This window comes from Bos grunniens, chromosome 7, assembly GCF_055505025.1.
Source record: "Bos grunniens cultivar Pamir isolate PY7600 chromosome 7, Bosgru_T2T1.0, whole genome shotgun sequence".
Lineage (NCBI taxonomy): Eukaryota > Metazoa > Chordata > Mammalia > Artiodactyla > Bovidae > Bos > Bos grunniens.
The window spans coordinates 43,178,223-43,196,779 of NC_141171.1; the positions used below are offsets into that span (position 1 = coordinate 43,178,223).

An 18,557-nucleotide genomic window follows, 5' to 3' on the forward strand; every position below is an offset into this window, starting at 1 on the left:
GTCTCTCATAAGGATACTTGCAGCTGCATTTAGGGCCCCTGAGGACGATCTCCTTGTCTGAAAACCTTAATTTAATGGCAGCTGCCAAGACTCTTTCCAAATAAGGTCAAATCCACAGGTTCCGGGGGTTAGAATGTAGACGCGTCTTTGTGGATCTTTATTCATTCAGTCACAGAGACAAAGGGGAAGGGAGGGCCCTGCATGTGCCCCACCTGGATTTGGGATGAGAAAAAAAGGTGCTGGAGGATGTCACAGTGACAAGAGGGGACACTGGAGCATAGATGAGGGATGACGTTGCAGCCTGGCTTCTGTGGAGGACCTCAGGATTCAAGGCTCATTTGGGAATTCCCTGGTGGTCCAGTGGTTAGGACTTGGCTCTTTCACTGCAGAGGGCCCAGGTTCAATCCCTGGTCAGGGAACTAAAATCTCACAAGCTGTGCAGCCTGACCAAAAGGAAAAAAAAAAAAGCAAAACAATTGAACCAATAGACTTAAGGGTGAAGCAGCCAAATGTCGGAGGCTGCCTCTTGAACAGCCATGTACATAAACAGACCACAGGTGTATATTTTTCCTGGTAAAGCATGGAACACTGCACACATCAAAAATACAGTTCAATTAATTTTCCAGAACACAGGGTGTTCCAGAGAAGACCCAACCCCTGAAATCCTCTCACACCCCCCATCACTGCCCTCAAGGATGACACCCTTTGGACAGTTCTCACGGTGGGTGGGTTGGTTTTCCAGACTGTCCCACAGACAGACCTCTGCTGTGTCCAACTGCTTCTTGTTCTGAAAGTCATCCACGTTGTTGTGTGTTCAGGGCGTTACTCTTTTTTCATGGCTGCATAGTGTGATTTTGCTGCAGTGTATATACCCATCCTCCAGCTGATGGAAATAAATAATATGAAAGAATTGAGAACTCCCAAAACAGGGCGTTCATTGTGCTGCTCTCGTAACTTGTCCATAGGCTTGACGTCTTCCAGAAAAGCACAGCAACACACCACTGTACCCTGCTGGGATGGCTACAGTCAAAACCATGGCCCATAACAGCTGCCAGTGAAGAGGTGGGGACACTGGAGCCCTTGTGCACAGCTGGTGAGAATGTAAGATGGGGCAGCTGCTGTGAAATAAGGCCCTCAAAAAGCCAACCAGGGACTTTGTTGGTGGTCCAGTGGTTGAGAATCTGCCTTCCAATGCAGGGGATATGGGTTTGATCCCTGCTTAGGGAACTAAGACCTCACATGCTGCAGGGCAACAAGGCCTGTGTGCCACCACTAGAGAAGCCTGCCTGCCACAACTAAGACCCTAGGTAGGCAAATAAATTAATTATTTAATTTTTAAAAAAGAAGCCAACCACAGAATCACCATATGACCCAGCAGCTCCACTCCTGGGTACCTGCATGAGAGAAATGGAGACTTGTGTTCACACATAAACTTGTAAATGAATGTCCACAGCAGCACAATTCACAACAGCCAAAATGTGGAAACAACCTCAAATCCATCTATAGATGATCGACAGAATATGGTCCCTTCACACAGGGAGCATCACTTGGTCATGAAAAGAAGAGATGCCCTGACACTCACTACCACATGGATGGACTTTGAGAACATGATGCTCAGTGAGAGAAGCAGACATAGAAGGACACACAGGGTGTGATTCCACTCATGGGAAATGTCCGGAACAGGTAGATCCACAGACAGAGAAATTGGGTTGTCAGGGGCTGCGAGAGGGGGTGGGAGTGCTGCTGATGAGGACAGGGCTTCTCTTTGGGAGATGGAATGTTCTGGAATTAGAGCTAAGCATTGACAACTCTATGCTAAAAGCACTAATTGCAGTTTCCTGGGTGATGTGTGAACTCTATCTCAATGATGCTGTTGTTAGAAGCACCTGGAGCACAGCTGTCTTTCCAGGCATGTTCCCCCCAACCCTGGTCACACAGAGTCCTGGATCTTGTCCTCCTGGCAGGTTGGGGTTGGGACAGTCTAGGAAGGGAAGACCAAGCTCCTGGTGGGCCGGGACTGAAGGTGTCATTCGGAGGACCAGCAAGGTCATGGACTATCTCATCCATCCTTCTGGCCTGCCTCTCCTGCCCTATCTTCCAGAGGAGGAGCCAAGACTTGGGAGGGTGATGCCCGTGGGCAAATCCCTCTGAGTATGAGGATACGGGCTGAGCGGGACCCCCATCTCAGTCCTGGGTGTCTGTCACACCCCCGCATGATCCTACTAGGCAGGATGAGAAGTGGGGGAGCCCCAGAGCCACCAGGGAGGCATGTTGGCCATGCATCTGGCTGGACTGGTTGCCCCCCAGAAGTCCATTAGGGCAGGCTTGTGCTACTTAAATGTGCCTTCTGTAGCTGTGGCCATAGGAATGAGGCACCGGAAGCTGAAAGGCAGGGCTCTGAGCCCAGGCATGTGTCCTGTGTGGGGCTTGGGGGAAGGCCCTGCCCTGCTTGGGCCTCAGTTTCCCTGCTTGGCAATGTTGCTGTTTGGCTGAGTCTGTGAAGCTTTACTGCACTCACCTCATGGGGCCCAAGGCTCCAGGTGTGTCTGTACATGACAAGCAGGTGTGGGTGTAATTGAGGTAGCCCCATTCCTACCCCCTTGGACGGGCAAAGCCAGATGTTAGGGATGGGCGCTGGCCTTGGTCAGCATCCCTGTTCCCATTGGCTGGCCTTGGACACGCCTACCTCTCCATCCTCCTGTCAGCCACCTTCCTGCCCAAATACCTCTGCTCACAGTATCCTTCAAATAGTTCACCTGCTCCTCACATTTCCCAGGGCCAATCTCTCAGTGGAATTCCAGCCACCAGCCTGGCTCTCAGGAAGCTCCAGTTGGAAGGGTAGACTGACCCCCGCTCCTGTACTTCTGGGCATGGCCACCCAGTCCAGGGGTCTGGGTAACATGGACAGACATTTGGGCCAGAACTTCCATCCCAACCTTCGGCCCCTGGGCAGCTCTCTGTCTCCTGTTTTTCTGCCCAATTTTTCCATCTCTCTGTCTCTCTCATACTGTCTCTGTCTAACCCATTTCTATCCCAACTGACTCTGTCTCTCCTTGTAGCTTTATCTCTTGTCTCTCTGTCTCTCCCTCTCAGTCTCATGTCTCTGACTGTCTCTCTGTCTGTCTCTCTCTGTTTCTGGCTCTCTCTCTCTTTTCTAACCTTTTTTTTGACAAATTGAAGTGTAGTTAATTTACAATGTTGTGGATTTCCCTAGTCAAGAGAGGACACCAGTTCAATCCCTGGTAGGGGAAGAATCCACATGCCATGGGGCAACTAAGCCCATGCACCTCACCGCAACTCCAGAGTACCCCTCACTCGCTGCAACTAGAGAAAGTCTGTGTGCAGCAACAAAGACCCAGCACAGCCAAAAAGAAATATATGAACTTTTTTACAACGTTGTGTTAGTTTCACATGTATAGCAAAGTGATTTGGTTATACATACATATTCCTTTTCAGATTATTTTCCTTTATGCTGCTCCTTCTTAGTCGCTCTGTCTGTGTTCGACTCTTTGTGACCCCATGGACGCATGGCGCCCTCCAGGCTCCTCTATTCATAGGGATTCTCCAGGCAAGAATACTGGATGGGTTGCCATGCCCTCCTCCAGGGCATCTTACGAACCCAGGTTTCCCGCATTGCAGGTGGATTCTTCACCGTCTGAGCCACCAGGGAAGTCCAAGAATACTGGAGTGGGTAGGTTATTATTCAGATCAGATCAGTCGCTCAGTCGTGTCCGACTCTTTGCAACCCCATGAATCGCAGCACGCCAGGCCTCCCTGTCCATCACCAACTCCCGGAGTTCACTCAGACTCACGTCCATCGAGTCAGTGATGCCATCCAGCCATCTCATCCTCTGTCGTCCCCTTCTCCTCCTGCCCCCAATCCCTCCCAGCATCAGAGTCTTTTCCAATGAGTCAACTCTTCGCATGAGGTGGCCAAAATACTGGAGTTTCAGCTTTAGCATCATTCCTTCCAAAGAAATCCCAGGGCTGATCTCCTTCAGAATGGACTGGTTGGATCTCCTTGCAGTCCAAGGGACTCTCAAGAGTCTTCTCCAACACCACAGTTCAAAGGCATCAATTCTTCAGCGCTCAGCCTTCTTCACAGTCCAACTCTCAGATCCATACATGACCACAGGAAAAACCATAGCCTTGACTAGACGAACCTTTGTCGGCAAAGTAATGTCTCTGCTTTTGAAAATGCTATCTAGGTTGGTCATAACTTTCCTTCCAAGGAGTAAGCGTCTTTTAATTTCATGGCTGCAGTCACCATCTGCAGTGATTTTGGAGCCCAGAAAAATAAAGTCTGACACTGTTTCCACTGTTTCCCCATCTATTTCCCATGAAGTGGTGGGACTGGATGCCATGATCTTTGTTTTCTGAATGTTGAGCTTTAAGCCAACTTTTCCACTTTCACCTTCATCAAGAGGCTTTTGAGTTCCTCTTCACTTTCTGCCATAAGGGTGGTGTCATGTGCATATCTGAGGTTATTGATATTTCTCCCCGCAATCTTGATTCCAGCTTGTGTTTCTTCCAGTCCAGCGTTTCTCATGATGTACTCTGCATATAAGTTAAATAAACAGGGTGACAATATACAGCCTTGACGAACTCCTTTTCCTGTTTGGAACCAGTCTATTGTTCCATGTCCAGTTCTAACTGTTGCTTCCTGACCTGCATACAAATTTCTCAAGAGGCAGATCAGGTGTTCTGGTATTTCCATCTCTTTCAGAATTTTTCACAGTTTATTGTGATCCACACAGTCAAAGGCTTTGGCATAGTCAATAAAGCAGAAACAGATGTTTTTCTGGAACTCTCTTGCTTTTTCCATGATCCAGCGGATGTTGGTAATTTGATCTCTGTTCCTCTGCCTTTTCTAAAACCAGCTTGAACGTCAGGAAGTTCACGGTTCACATATTGCTGAAGCCTGGCTTGGAAAATTTTGAGCATTACTTTACTAGCATGTGAGATGAGTGCAATTCTGCGGTAGTTTGAGCATTCTTTGGCATTGCCTTTCTTTGGGATTGGAATGAAAACCGACCTTTTCCAGTCCTGTGGCCACTGCTGAGTTTTCCAAATTTGCTGGCATATTGAGTGCAGAACTTTCACAGCATCATCTTTCAGGATTTGGAACAGCTCAACTGGAATTCCATCACCTCCACTAGCTTTGTTCGTAGTGATGCTTTCTAAGGCCCACTTAACTTCACATTCCAGGATATTTATTAGTACAAGATAATGAACGTAGTTCCCTACACCGTTGGCTCTGTCTTTATGTCTCTCTGTCTCTGACTCCCTGTGGGTCTCTGCACTCTACCTCTTTAACACTCACACGCCCGCAGTCCGTTCAGACCAATCTGGTGACTCAAGGAGAAGCACCGCTCTCCCCGCCCCGCAAGACAAACACGCGCAGTGACCGCAGGGTTTTCCTCAATCTGCCGGGGCCGCCCACCCTCCCAACTCCAGAGGCGTAGTTGTTCCGCCGTCTGCGGCTCTGGCCCCGCCCCTGAGGAGCCGCGATGGTCGGCCCCCGGACCACAGCCCCGCCCCGCATACTGACCCGCCCCCTCTGGAGCTGGCCCCGCCCCCAAGGCTTCCAATTGGCCTGCGTGGGGCGGCCGGGTCGGTTGCTCGGCTCGCTGATCTCACAATGGCAGAGCCGCGGATGCTCGCGGGGAGGCGAGAACGGGCAGCGAGTTGGGCGCGTGGCCATGCGCGGCCGCCTATGGCTGGGCCTGGTGTGGCTATTGCTGGCACGGGCGCCCGGCACCGCGGGGACACTAAACACTCCGCGGAGACCGCGCAGCTACCCGCACCTGGAGGGCGACGTGCGTTGGCGGCGTCTCTTCTCTTCCACCCACTTCTTCCTGCTCGTGGACCCCAGCGGCCGCGTGCAAGGCACCCGCTGGCGCGACAACCCTGACAGTGAGTAGCCGGGGCCGCTGCCCGGGGGCGGGGGACAGGGCAGATAGGCGGACAAAGGCAAATAGCAAAGGCAGGGCAGGGCAGCAGGGATGTGACACCAGCTCAGGTTCTATGCACAGTTCTCGTTCCTTCTCTCACTTGAGGGAGGTTCTGGAGGCTCCTTCGGCTGCGTGGTGGCGGCCAAGTCATTTCCCGTCTGGGGCCTCAGTTTCCTCAACTATAAAATGGGCCCAACCCACTTGGAAGGAGGGTTGAACAGTTGAGGTCAAGGTCATGGGGGAAGCTCCCACCTCCAGGCCTGGCTCATCAGCAGAAGGGTCTCAGAGAGATAGTTGAGGTTGGGACCACGGGGGCTCCAAAGAGGAAGGGGAGGGGAAGCTGGGACTCCGGGAAGAGCCTCCATGGGCCCAGCACATAATGAGGTGAGGGTAGAGTTGAGTCTGAACTCTGAACTCCCCATGCTGCAAAACCAAACTCAGGGCCCTTCTGAGTTGGGGTCCCCTCTATGTCTTCCTGGACACCCACTTGGCAGATGAGGAACTAAGGCACAGAGAGGGCCTGGGGTGGGAGGTGGGGGTATGGAGCTGGGGCTCTACAGTGCCCAGAACCTCACTGAGTTGGTGTCACATCCCTGCTGCCCTGACCAGGAAACACTCAATAAGTGTTTGTGGAATGTATGAGGTAAGAGGAGATGAAGGGGCAAAGAAAGAGAAGGAGGAGATTGGCAATAAAAGGGAGGCTAGGGCGGTCAATGACCCCAGGCCTGTCTCAGTCTCCCTGCAGCTCTGAGACTGGGCAGAGTGGGAGTGGGGGAGCTGAGGCAGTGCTGGCCACTGCCTGAATCACCTCCATTAGGGCAGATAATCACCTTGCCCTTCCCAGTTGCTTTCATCTGGGGCTCTCAAGGCCCTCATTAGTCTCACCAGACGAGGGCAAGGACAGGGGCACTGGCTGGGCCGGTCGCTCAGTGGTGGGCATGGCCAGGCATGGTGGCCCTGGGCTGGGGGTGAAGTCTGGCTCTGCTGGATGGCTTAGGACAGTCACTGCTTCTCTCTGAGCCTTGGTTTCCCCACCTGGAACTGGGTGTCTCACCCAAAAAACAGCTGGTGCAAATGTCCTGTGGGACATGGGGTGAGTGCCCCATCACCAAAGGCATCCAAGTCCAGGCTGAACACCAGAGGGCAGGGCTTTGACTCCAGATTAGGCCCCCGTGCCTGGGTGGGGCTCAGAGTGTGAGCTGGGGCTTGTCCCCCAACCCTGCTCCACTGGACAGGAAACATCAGCTCAGATGGGGCAGGGCTGCCCTAGGGTCACCCATCCAGCAACAGGGCCTGAGAAACTGGCTCTGCCACTTCTCAGGCCTCAGTTTCCCCACCTGGGAAGTGGGCATAGTTAGCACCTTTCTCCTGGAGCTGTGTGTGGGCTTGGTGGGATACAATGCCTGGCATACTGTTAACACTCAAGCAGTGTTAGAGGTAGTGTTGATCTGAACACCTTGTGCCCCACCCCCAGGCCGTTGGCTGGGCGGTGTCTCCCCTGTAAAGACATGGGCCTGGCTAGCCAAGCTGTCACCATCAGATATGGTAACAGCACTGTGGGGACTGTGGGCAAGGCCCACGGGGCCTGTGCTCACTGCCAGGGGTCTATATCTGTCACAGAGGCACTCACCTCCTCTGGCTTGGTTTTCTCACCCCTGACTAACACGTTCCCCGCTACTGCAAAGCTTGGGGATGATCTCCACTGGCCTCCAGAGAAAGGCCTTACTCCTTCCCCACTGATTCCCACCCCTACCACCTCCCCTGCCCCGCCCCCGGGCTTGGAGTACTCTTTCCCCGACCCGTCAGTCCCACAGCTTCAGGACCTGCATGGCCCCTGGTGCGTCCCCACGCCCAGCACAGGGCCAGGCACACAGGAGGTACTTGGGAAATGTTTCCAATGGGGAATGTTTCCCACGTGAATGAATGAACAGAGAGAGCGGGTGAGGGGGGAGTAGGGAAGTGGGGAGTGGGGCGGGCCCTGACAGAGCCCCTCCCTGCAGGCGTCCTGGAGATCCGATCCATCCGTGTGGGCGTCGTGGTGCTCAAGGCGGTGCACAGTGGCTTCTACGTGGCCATGAACCGCCTTGGCAGACTCTATGGGTCGGTGAGTGGAAGTGCACAGGGCGGTCGGGGGTGCGCGCAGAAGTGTGCGGGGGCGTGTTCGGGGGCGTGTCCAGGGCCGCTCACCGCCCACCCCGCAGCGGTTCTGCGCTGCGCACTGCAGGTTCCGGGAGCGAATCGAGGAGAACGGCTACAACACCTACGCGTCAGTCCGCTGGCGCCACCAAGGCCGGCCTATGTTCCTGGCTCTGGACGGTCGGGGCGCCCCGAGGCTCGGGGGCCGCACACAGCGACACCACCCGTCCACGCTCTTCCTGCCCGTCCTGGTCTCCTGAGTCCCAGAGTCAGTGACGCCTGGTCCGAGATTTCGGGAGACGCGTGAGGCTGGGGAAGGCGGGGTTTGGGGCGAGCCCGTGTCCAGTTACTCACTGGTTTCACCTGCATTGAGCACCTGCTCTACTGGGCACTGGGAACACCACCAGACTCCACAGATGTGGCCTCGCGCTCGGAGAGACTGAGTTGGAGGGGAGGTGGACAGTGAGCTGAGCAGGGGCGTAAGAAATCCAGCCACAAGCTGGGGGCCAGGGAGGCTTCAACAAAGGCACCGGTCAGGCTGGAGATGGGGAGGCAAACATGCCAGGGTGGGAACCTACTGGGGTGTTTGAAGCAGCAAGGAGGTGGGGAGGCTGGGGGCTGGGGTACACTGATGCCATGGACTGGCAGGGCCTGGTCCCAGGGCCCATGGACATGTCACCTCATGGGGCATAGGGGACTTTGCAGGTGGGATTAAGGTCCCTGAGATGGGGACAACCCTGGATCCTCCGGGAGGCCCAGTGTCATCACAGGGTCCTTATAAGAGGGAGGTGGGAGGGTCAGAGGCAGAGGAGATGCTGCGCTGCTGGCTGTGAGGATGGAGGGAGGGGCTGTGAGCCAGGGACGTGGCACCTCTAGAAACTGGAAAAGTGGGGAGTCGGTACTCCCCTGGAGCCTTGGGAGGGACTAGCCCTGCCCACACCTGGATTTAGCCTTCTAAGACCCAAATTGTGACCCCAAGACTGAAGTTGATAAACGTGTTGTTTTAAGCCATCAAGTTTGGTGATTTGTCACAGCCATCCTTGCAGACCCACACACACTGGCCTCAGAGCCCCTTATAAGGTGTGCAGCCCCTTGGGGTGTGCAGGCCAAGGGGGGTCCCAGGTCAGCTTCCTGGGGGCTGAGCTCCCCCAGGGGGGACAGAGGTGGAGCCAGGAGGTGGGGGGAGGCTCCCACCCCTCCCAGTGGCTATTTCCACTTAAAAGACCAATTTGGGGGGCACTCCCATGGGGTACAGGCTGGACACTCACCCACAGAGGGAGCAGAGTGATCCTGCTGTGGACAGACTGGGCCCCAGGCTGCACCGACGCACACAAGGAATACGCCGACCACTGGCTTCTTTCTAAGTAGGTGTATTTTTAAATAGCTTTCAAGATACACATATTTTCTCCTTTAAAAAATGTCTGTCAGAGCAGTCTTGTTCTTGTTTCGCTGGTTATCCTGGTGTCCCAGGCCCCAGTGTTCAGGGTGGGGAGCAGGGCCTGTCCACGCAGCCAGGACCCCAGCCGAGTGGCTCCACCCCGTCTCTCCACAGATCATGCAGGGCCGCGAGTGAGCTCAAACGTCCATTTATTTCAAAGCAGTAATAATTTAAAATTATAAAAACCTTTCCGCTGTTGAACATGTAGAGGGTGAGGTCAGAGACAAAGGGGAGGGAAGGTGGGACGCCCGGGCAGTGTGTGCGGGCGCCCGGCCCAGCCGGGTTGTCCCTGGGGAGGCCGAGCTCCCTCCGCAGCCTGGAAGGGTGGGTCCTCCGAGCCTCCTCCGCGGCGGGCCCGGTGGCGCTGCAGTCCGTGGGCGCGTGGGCTGTCTGCTGTTGCCCTGGGGGCTGGTTAGCCGGTTTGCTCAGGAGCTGCTGGCCGGGTTCTCATTGCCAGGTGAGCTGGAGGACGAGGAGGAGGAGGAGGAGAAGCTCACCCCAGCCAGGCCCGGGGGGTCAGTGGCCGTGTTCTGTCCTGTGAGGCTTTTTCGGCAGACGGGGCAGCTGTCGTGCTTCGCAAGACAGAGAGGAGAGGGAACAGTTCAGAGGCAGCGGGGGTGAGGGGTGAGGGGGATTGTCCCCGCCGGCCCACCACTCACCTGCTCCAGCCAGGGCACGATGCAGCCATCGTGGAAGAGGTGGTTGCAGGGCAGCTGCCGCACATGCTCACCCAGCCCATAGTCATCCTTGCACACGGGGCACTCCAGCCCCGAGCCTGCAAGGCAGGAGTGCGTCTCTCAGGGCAGCTCCCCTGCAGCCCTGCCCAAGGTGTCCCAGGGAGGAGGGGTCACTGGCCCAAGCCCAAGCCCAACCCCCCACCCCACCGCTGACCCCTGGGGCTCGTACCAACGTGCTCCTCAGTCACGGGCACAGTGGGGAGGGCCTGGATTTTCTCTTTGTCTGCGGGTGGGGGACCCGTGTTTTCAAACTGATTGAGGAGCTGAAAGACAAGAGGCCAGAGAGCAGGTGGGCTGGTGGGGCCCCTCGCCCCACGGGGCTATGAAATGCAAGGCGGGGTTACCTGCAAAAGCACCGAGGCCCAGTTTGTCCTGGCCTGACCCTGAGGGGTCAGAGGTCAGCTGCCCCAGGAGGCCCAGCCCTGGGCTTCTGCCCACTCTTCTGCTCATCACCACCTTGTAGCCAGGGCTGGTAGCCACCCCAGGGACACCACAGCCCCTTCCTAGGGCCAGGGTGGCTTCCAAGTCCTCACGTGGCTACAACCAGGGGGCAGTCACCGGTGACAGAATATGCAGCAGAAGGCCCCAAGGTGGCTACAGCCCCGCCTCATGAGTGCCACCCAAGACACAGACACGGGAGACACTCTGTCCTCCTGGGCCCAGCCTGTAGGGTTGTGGTCCCCACACCAGCTGAGCAAGGCCCTTGTACCTGCGTGATGATGGCGTCCAGGCCGTTGGCCCCCCAGGCGTAGTCCATCGGGTTTGAATGCAGGACGCCCCTGGGCAGAGAAGGCTGGGGTTCAAGTGGCAGAGGGGTGGGCCGGGCACAGGGGGCCCCTCCCCTACTCACCAGGGGCCCAGGCCCAGGTTGGGGATGGTGGCCGGGGTGATGATGCCGTTGACCAGCTGCTGGATGATCCTGGAACAGAGTGGCCAGACCCATGGTTAGCGCCCTTATGAGGAGGGGCCAGTGTAGGGGGCCTCGACTCTCAACTGGTGAGAAAAAGCCCAAACACAAGGGTGCTGGGGTAGAGGTCTCCTTGAGGCCTGGACAGTGCTGGTTGATACACAGTTGCATCCACCCCCATTTTGCAACCAAGAAGGAGTGCCATGGGGGGGCCTAAGGGGGGACCAGGAGCTCTGGAGTCAGCCCTGTTCCTCACAGCGGCCCTGAAACATGCCAGCCGAGGTCACAGTGAGTCAGGCCATGTCCTGAGCTGGACTAGCCTCGGCCTGCCTGCAATCAAGCTCCATCTACAAAGATCCACAGGACGCTCAGCCCTGTGTCCCGTGGAGCTAGGACGGGCCTTCTAGGTCTTCCCATCCTGTCCTCAGGACCCTGCACGCAGAAGGGGTAAGGACACTGGATACTGCCGTTTGCCTGTGCCCTGGGGCGGAGGCCTCTCTGAAGGACGCTGAGGGGCACACAGTGGGCACACGGCCTCTCAGCCAAACTGGACCCACAGGGGACCCACCCTGCCTGGAGGACGGCCCCTGAGCCAGCACCCACGCCTTGTGCCCACAGCACCTCCTGAAAGGACAGCTGGTTGCTCTGCCCAAGCGGGTGGGGTGGGCTGGACGCCCCCAGCCCCCCGCCCGCAGCCACCCCCGGGCCCCCTCACCCTTCCAGCGTGGGGACGCCTTCGTGCCGGCCGGTGGCCCGCCGCGCAGTGAGGCGGGCGCGGGGCTGCCGGGCGCCGTACCGGTGCCGGGAGTGCTGCTCTCGCTCCCGCCGGCTCTCGGGGTCCCTGCTATCATCAGCCTGTGCCCCAGGGGGGAACGTGGGGATCTCGAAGCTGTCGTCAAAGATGCCGAAAGCAAAGTGCCCATAGCCCTGCGGCAGCGTGAACAGGGGCTGGTCCACATTCTGCAGAGAGGAGGGCCATCATCATGGGAGAGGGGCCAGGGCTGGGCGGGAGGTGGGCAGCCCTCACAGGGAGCGGGGAGGCTGCCTCTCACCTCGAACGGTTGCTGCCGGCTCTGGTCCGCAGAGGCTGTGGAGGGGGCTGAACCATTCTCTGCACTCCTGAGGACAGTCACCATTAGCAGCAGGTGCACCCCACCCCAGACCGATGGCCAGAGGGTCAGATGAAGGCGGACCCCCTCCACCCCTGACCCAGGTCCAGCCAGTGCACCCTTGGGCTGAGGGTCCATGAGGGGGGTAGCCTTACCTGGTCTCTTCCGGAAGCTCCTCGATAAACCCAGACTCGCATCTTGGGCAGATGTAATCCTGGGGAGGACAGGGCAGGCAAGCATGATCTCAGGGCAAGGCGGTGCGTGTGTGTGTGTGACTCATCTCAAGGGCCCAGGTGGGAACCTGCTAGTTCCAGCCGTGTGGCCCCAGGCAGGGCTGGTACACTGACTTCCTTGCCCACATGGTGGGCCGTGACCTTGGAAGTTACATCACCAACCTCCCACGTCCCTGAGTCCATCAGCCTGTGCTCCCCACAGTGACAGAAGTCACAGTTTCAGGGCCTCCACTCAGCCACGTGGCCTGATGAAGGCTCTGACAAAGCCTGCAGCAAAGGGCCAGCTGACACGGGTCCAGGGAAGTTTCCCAACTTGGGGGACCTGAGAATGTTCCCTAACACCTCCACACCCATACAAGTATAAAGGAGGAGAGTGACTAGGAGAGTGACTAGTGGGGCTCCAGGACCACCTGGGCCTCAGAGACCAACTCCCAGGAAGGCAGCCACCGAGGGTGGGAGGCATACCCAGGCAGAGGAACCGGCCTGCAGAACATTCTGGACTGCCTGAGGTGTGGCCTGTGACCCCAGGCTGGACAGCCAGCAGGCAGACTGTGATGTCTCCAGTCAGCAGAGAGGTGGCTCTGCCCCTCAGGGACAGGGAGCCTGAGCACCAAATCCACTAGTTGGGCCTGGAACTGGCTCAGGTCCACATGTGTTCTAAGGCTGCAAGCGTGAGGTGCTTCCACTGAGGCCGCCCACGGTCCCAGTTCCCAGGAGCCTGGGGCACCGATGGCTGGGCCACCCTCTGTAGGGAACAATATGGAGGTGTGTGGGGTGTGGCCTGCCCTGAAGATGCTGGGGGCCAGGCACCTGTCAGGAAGGCGGGACCCCCACCTGCTCCACTGCAGAGAGCAAAGGGGCTAGGGAATCAAAGGACACCTCCTGAGCCAGGCGGGAGGGTAGGCCAGAGCTGCACATGTCCCGGGGACCTGTGTCCAGATGTGTAATGAACTCTTACGATTCAACAACAAAAGACAAACATCCAAGTTAGAAAATGGCCAGAAGTTCAGAACAGCATTTCTTCACAGACAGACAGGTGGCAATGAGCCAAGAAGGGATGTACACGTAGTCTGCCAACAGGGAAACGCAAACCAAAACCAGCGGGACACACTCCACATCCACCCAGATGGCTGGACCCACAGAGCTGACAGGGACCACTGTGGGAGGCGGTGCAGAAATTGGAACCCCCACACGCAGGTGGACTATGAAATGGGGCAGTGTCCTCAGAAAACAGTCATGGTCACCCCATGACCCTGCAATTGCCCCACCAGGCACCCACCAGGGTGACAGAGACAGGTCCACACAGAAACCCACATGCACAGCAGCCAAACATAACCACATGTCCCTCCACACCCGGGAGCATCACTCAGACAAGGAAAGGAAAGCCCTGACACTTGCTACCATGTGGACGGACCCTGAGAACACGGTGCTCATTGAGAGAAGTAGACACAGAACACACAGAGCGTGATTCCACTGATGGGAAACATCCAGAACAGGCAGATCCACAGACAGAGTGGGATCCTGGTTGTCAAGGACCAAGAAGGTGACTGCTGATGGGGACGGGGCTTCTTGTTGAGTGACCAAATGTCCTGGACGAGGACACTGGTGATGGCCGGCTGCAAGACCTGAGCTTTAAGTGGGTGGGACATGTGGCACTGAAACTGTGAACCAGGAACAGCAGGACAGCAGCCCTCTGCCCTCCTGAGCAGGGGCGTGGGGCCCAGGGGAGGCTCCCCCAGGGAGTGCCCACCATAGCTGTCACTGGCATGGGGTTTCCAGGGCTGTCACTCAGCCTGTTGTTTACTTCAACATTTCATAGGCCAAGAAACGCAGTCACTGGAGGCTCTGTGCTTGGTAGCCAAGGTTCTTGCCCTCTCCAGGAGCCCGCAGGGGGAGGGCAATGGATAGGGGCAAACGTGGCTGCAGTTGAGTCTGAGCTGACTGAGGTGAGGAAGCTGGGAACCTTCTGGCCTGGGTCAACAGGAAGGCCCAGAACCTCCCTGAAGCCTGGCGGAACCCCCGTGAGAAAACTCTCTCTCCCGGGCACCCTTCCCAGGCCTGCACCCTGCCCTGGGCAAGCCTGGGAGAGCCAGGGCGGGGTGAGCAACACGCCCACTGGAGATAGGGTGTCTGTCCTCCACCCCTGAGGCTCACTGCTGCTCCTGGGGCCTGAGAGAGCCAATCACCATGCCATCCTCAGGGGTCCCTGTGTTCCCCGAGCCCCAGCACAGCCCAGACCGGCCATCTCAGGGCCTAGGCCTCTCCCTGTCCTGGGTCCCCACAGCCTGAGCTGGTATCTACCTGGCTTGCCCCCTCTCGGAAGCTGGGTCCCGGCTGCAAGCCTCCATCTCCTCTGCAAATGGAGGGTAGCCTCAACCCCAGGCTCTGGAATTGGCCCCTGAGCCACAGTGACCTGGTTTCAGGGAGGCCCCAGACTCTGCTGCACATGCAGAAGGTCCAGACCTGGGTCTTCAATGCTCCCTCCTCCAGAGGCCACACATCCCAGAAATTTAATTACCTCACCGTAACAGAAATGGGGACACCCTGGGATGGAATGATCACCCCCAACAGGACAGAGTCTATATACCTTGGCAGGGCCCTAGCTCGTGTGCACCTATCCCCAGCTGACAGCTTCTCTCCTGAGGAGACCAGGGTGAACACTCCCTCATTATTACCATGGCAACAGTGGCCCACAGGACAGACCATGCACTCCATTCACTCAGCACTTGCTCCCTGCAGTAGGCCCTTGGAGACAGACCTCACCTTTCATGCCACATGCAGACCCCAGGTTCCTGGCCAGGTGAGTGTCGGGGAATGGGGGACATTGAGGTGGGAGCTGGAGAGATGCTGGCCTTAACACTGAGCTGGCAGGGGGACCAGCCTGTGCCCCAGGGGCTCCGTGCAGAGGAAGGACCTTCTCTCTTCACCCTGACGGCTCTCCGAGGTGGCCTGTTCGACGGAACAGAGCTTGTTCCCATCCCCCCAACCCTGCTCAGGGACACTTCTGAGAGGAATCAGGGGTGTCCATAGGACAGCAGACAGAACCATGACCGCCACCAGTCAGGCCACCAGGAGCCTGGCCCGTGGATGTCCCAGATCCACCTCATCCCCGGTACTCCTGTTTCCTGGGGGATCGAGTCTGGGCCTGTGCGCCCGAGCAGAGGCCTCTGAGCTGGCCGGCCTGCCTGGTTCCTGCTCCCACACGCCCATTCCAGGCAGGCACCCGCCCTTCCGGGGCATCCTGGCCCCCTTGTGCAGGCACTCTTGAGCACAGGGGTGCCCTCGCCAACCCATCTGATGGGCGAGGAGAATGAGGCAGAGTCTCGTGGCTGCAGCGAGAAACCCCGGGAGCAGAGGGCCTGCAGCCACCCGAGTCTCACTGCCCCACTGGGGCAGGGGGAGGTGGGAGGGGTGCTGCTGGCGGGAGCCTCCCACTGTCACCAGGTTAAGAGCCCACCTCCCTACCCTCATGAACACCAAGTGCACCCCTACTCATAAACAGACACCTGTCTACAGGACCCCGTCAAACCCCTCCCAAACCCACAAATCAGTCCCCTTGCCTCCAATATTTGCTCCTAAGAGAATTTACCAACATTCCAACAAATCAAATATTTGCCAATCATTTGCTCAGCATTGGCTCCCTGTAAACTCTGAGAGCAAAGGTCATGGCTACCTTGTCACCACTGGATCCTGTGACTAGAAAGGCCCTCGCCAGCTCAGTGTCCACAGACTGTCCACAGAGATCAGGATCCTTCTGGTCCGAGACTACATGGCCAGGATCCGGCCGCGTGCTGGCCCTGGGAAGGGAGGCCAGAACAGCTAACTACACAGACTACTTGGCCCCGGGCTGCCGATGGCTGTGGACAGGTCACTCTGGGGTAAGCCCAAGGCCCAGGGCCTGTCCGGGGCTCACACCAGCTGCAAGGGGCTCCCTGCAGCTCACCTAGGCTAGAGGGCTGTCCCACCAACCCGACCGTTCCTGCCAGTGGAGAAAACCAGACCCAGAGCTGGGGCGCACAGGAAGCCGGAAGAGGCAGAAGCAGTACGTCTTCCGGGAGGCTGGAGTGGGGGAGTCGGACAAGTCTCGGCCCCCCGAGTCTGCTCGCTCACCGAGGTTTCCATTTATCTGCCGGCCCTCATCCCCTTGCCTCTGGAAGCCACACCACCCTTCCCTTATCTTACACTCTCCTCCTGGGTCCAGGCACCCGTCTCCATTCCAGCTCACTCTCCTCTGTGGCTGGGATAATGCCCGGGATAATGCCCACGACTCCTACTAACTCCCCCAGGGAAGTCCACAGCAAGAAAGGCAGGGATGGGAATCTGGTTCTTAAAACAGCCAAAAGACCAAGGAGAGCTGGTGCTCAATCAATCGTCGCCACCCACAGCCCCTTTCCCTGGCCCCCCACATCGCCCTCTTCCTGCTCCTCCTGAGCTGGCCGAGCGGCAAATGCCACGAGCGGAGCCGGCCAGGGGTGCCGTCCCTTCTAGCCTTCCTCCCAGTCGGCGGGGGAGGGTCGGCCAAGCGGGGGACACCGACCCCATCCCAGACCTACCCACTCGGAACTTCCGGGCTGAGGGGCCTGGAAACCGAGCCTTTCACGAGCAGCTGTCCCGTGGCCTCCACCCGGACGAGAGCACAGGGCCCACCTGGGTCCAGACCCCGGGCCCCGGAAGGCGCAAGAACGCCGGCTCGGGCCGCCGTCGGGCCCGGGAGAGCTACGGCTCTCTCCCACGAGGCGCCCGCAGCGCTGACCGCGCTCGGGGCCGACTCCGCTCCCTCCCGGTAATCGGCCTCGCTGCGCCACCAGGGCCGCCGCTTCCGGACCCTCCGCAGGGACCTCAGTTTCCCCGTCCGTGCCAACTCGCCTCGGGCCAAGGCAGTGGCCCCCGCCCGCCCGGCCTGGGCCTCACCGGCAGGCGCGGCACGATCTCGACTGAGCAGCAGTGGCAGAAGTACCGTCCGGGCTGCGGCGACGCCTCGGCCATGGCCACCGCCGCCTCCTCCGCGCCGCCCGCCCCCCGCGCGGCGCCCGCCGCCGGCCGTTTGCTGCTCCCTCGCCGGCCGACGAGCCCGCGCACGCTCACGCACGGCACGCACAGCACGCACGGCGTGAGGAGGCGAAGGGCAGCGGAAACGGGACGGGCACCGCGCGAGGCGGGCGGTGGCTCGGGTGACGGTGGCCGCCGAGGAGCAAACTAGGAGCGGAGCTGGGCGGGGGTGGGGCCATGGGCGGGGCCTTGCTGGGCGGTTGCCTGCCGTAGCAACCTGGATCAGGGCCTGAGGTGGGTTTGGAGGCGGGCCCGGCTCGAAGGCTAAGGGGAAGGCCGAGGGCGGAGTTGGGGCGGGGTGGGGCCAAGCCCCTCCTCTTCTACAAATCTGCTACCAGCTCCCACCCCGACCCCCCTAGTTCCTTCATTATTTCTTCTATTGCCAAGACCCACCTGTTTGGAAATCAGTCCTGAATATTCATTGGAAGGATTGATGCTGAAGCTGAAACTCTTAATACTTTGGCCACCTGATGCAAAGAACCGACTCGTTGGAAAAGACCCTGATGAAAGATTGAAGGCGGGAGGAGAAGGGGATGACAGAGGATGAGATGGTTGGATGGCATCAACGACGCAAGATTGAAGGCGGGAGAAGGGGATGACAGAGGATGAGATGGTTGAATGGCATCAACGACGCAATGGATATGAGTTTGAGCAGGCTTCGGGAGCTGGTGATGGATAGGGAAGCCTGGTGTGCTGCAGTCCATGGGGTCGCAAAAAGTCGGACACGACTGAGCGACGATTGAGCGACTGAACCGAGTGATGACTTACCTGTTTCTCACTTCTCTGTCCTCACTGCTCCTGGGATGCTCCGGTGCGCTCTCACCTCCAGGCGTTTGCACGGGCTGTAACCTTGCCCTGGTGCACCGTTGCCTAGATACCCACATGGCTTTCTTCCCCCACACCTTTCAAGTCTGTTCAAATGTCCACCTATTGAGGCATGTTCTGCAACAGCGCTTAGGTCCATATGATAAACTGTAGGGTCAGTTCCACAACA

General features: G+C 58.0%; 2 protein-coding genes and 1 non-coding gene across 8 annotated transcripts; 2 read left to right on the forward strand and 1 right to left on the reverse strand.

The window, feature by feature from the left end:
- The first annotated feature begins 346 nt into the window (after window positions 1-346).
- On the forward strand, window positions 347-419 carry TRNAE-UUC (transfer RNA glutamic acid (anticodon UUC)). Its single transcript has one exon. It is a non-coding gene; the product is annotated as a tRNA-Glu (tRNA).
- A 2,747-nt stretch (window positions 420-3,166) lies between these two features.
- On the forward strand, window positions 3,167-9,101 carry FGF22 (fibroblast growth factor 22). Of its 2 annotated transcripts, none has more exons than XM_086411243.1 (3): window positions 3,167-5,916; window positions 7,955-8,058; window positions 8,156-9,101. In XM_086411243.1, exons 1-3 carry the CDS (start codon window positions 5,511-5,513, stop codon window positions 8,348-8,350), a joined length of 705 nt encoding a protein of 234 aa, XP_086267369.1. In that variant the 5' UTR covers window positions 3,167-5,510; the 3' UTR covers window positions 8,351-9,101. The 2 variants fall into 2 exon arrangements, with proteins under 2 accessions (XP_086267369.1, XP_086267370.1); XM_086411244.1 differs by having other exon boundaries at window positions 5,609-5,916; window positions 8,179-9,101.
- Window positions 9,102-9,444: 343 nt separating this feature from the next.
- Window positions 9,445-17,593, reverse strand: RNF126 (ring finger protein 126). 5 transcript variants are annotated; one of them, XM_086411240.1, is made up of 10 exons: window positions 16,458-16,540; window positions 16,188-16,311; window positions 12,437-12,495; window positions 12,225-12,291; window positions 11,888-12,132; window positions 11,112-11,184; window positions 10,975-11,044; window positions 10,435-10,528; window positions 10,188-10,303; window positions 9,445-10,100 (listed from the first exon to the last, which is right to left on the reverse strand). In XM_086411240.1, the coding sequence occupies exons 4-10, from the start codon at window positions 12,278-12,280 to the stop codon at window positions 9,954-9,956; spliced, it is 801 nt and encodes a 266-aa protein (XP_086267366.1). In that variant the 5' UTR covers window positions 12,281-12,291; window positions 12,437-12,495; window positions 16,188-16,311; window positions 16,458-16,540; the 3' UTR covers window positions 9,445-9,953. The 5 variants fall into 5 exon arrangements, with proteins under 5 accessions (XP_086267366.1, XP_086267365.1, XP_086267364.1 ...); XM_086411239.1 differs by lacking the exons at window positions 16,188-16,311; window positions 16,458-16,540 and adding an exon at window positions 17,426-17,593 and having other exon boundaries at window positions 11,116-11,184; window positions 11,888-12,099; XM_086411238.1 differs by lacking the exons at window positions 16,188-16,311; window positions 16,458-16,540 and adding an exon at window positions 17,426-17,593 and having other exon boundaries at window positions 11,116-11,184.
- Window positions 17,594-18,557: the final 964 nt, after the last annotated feature.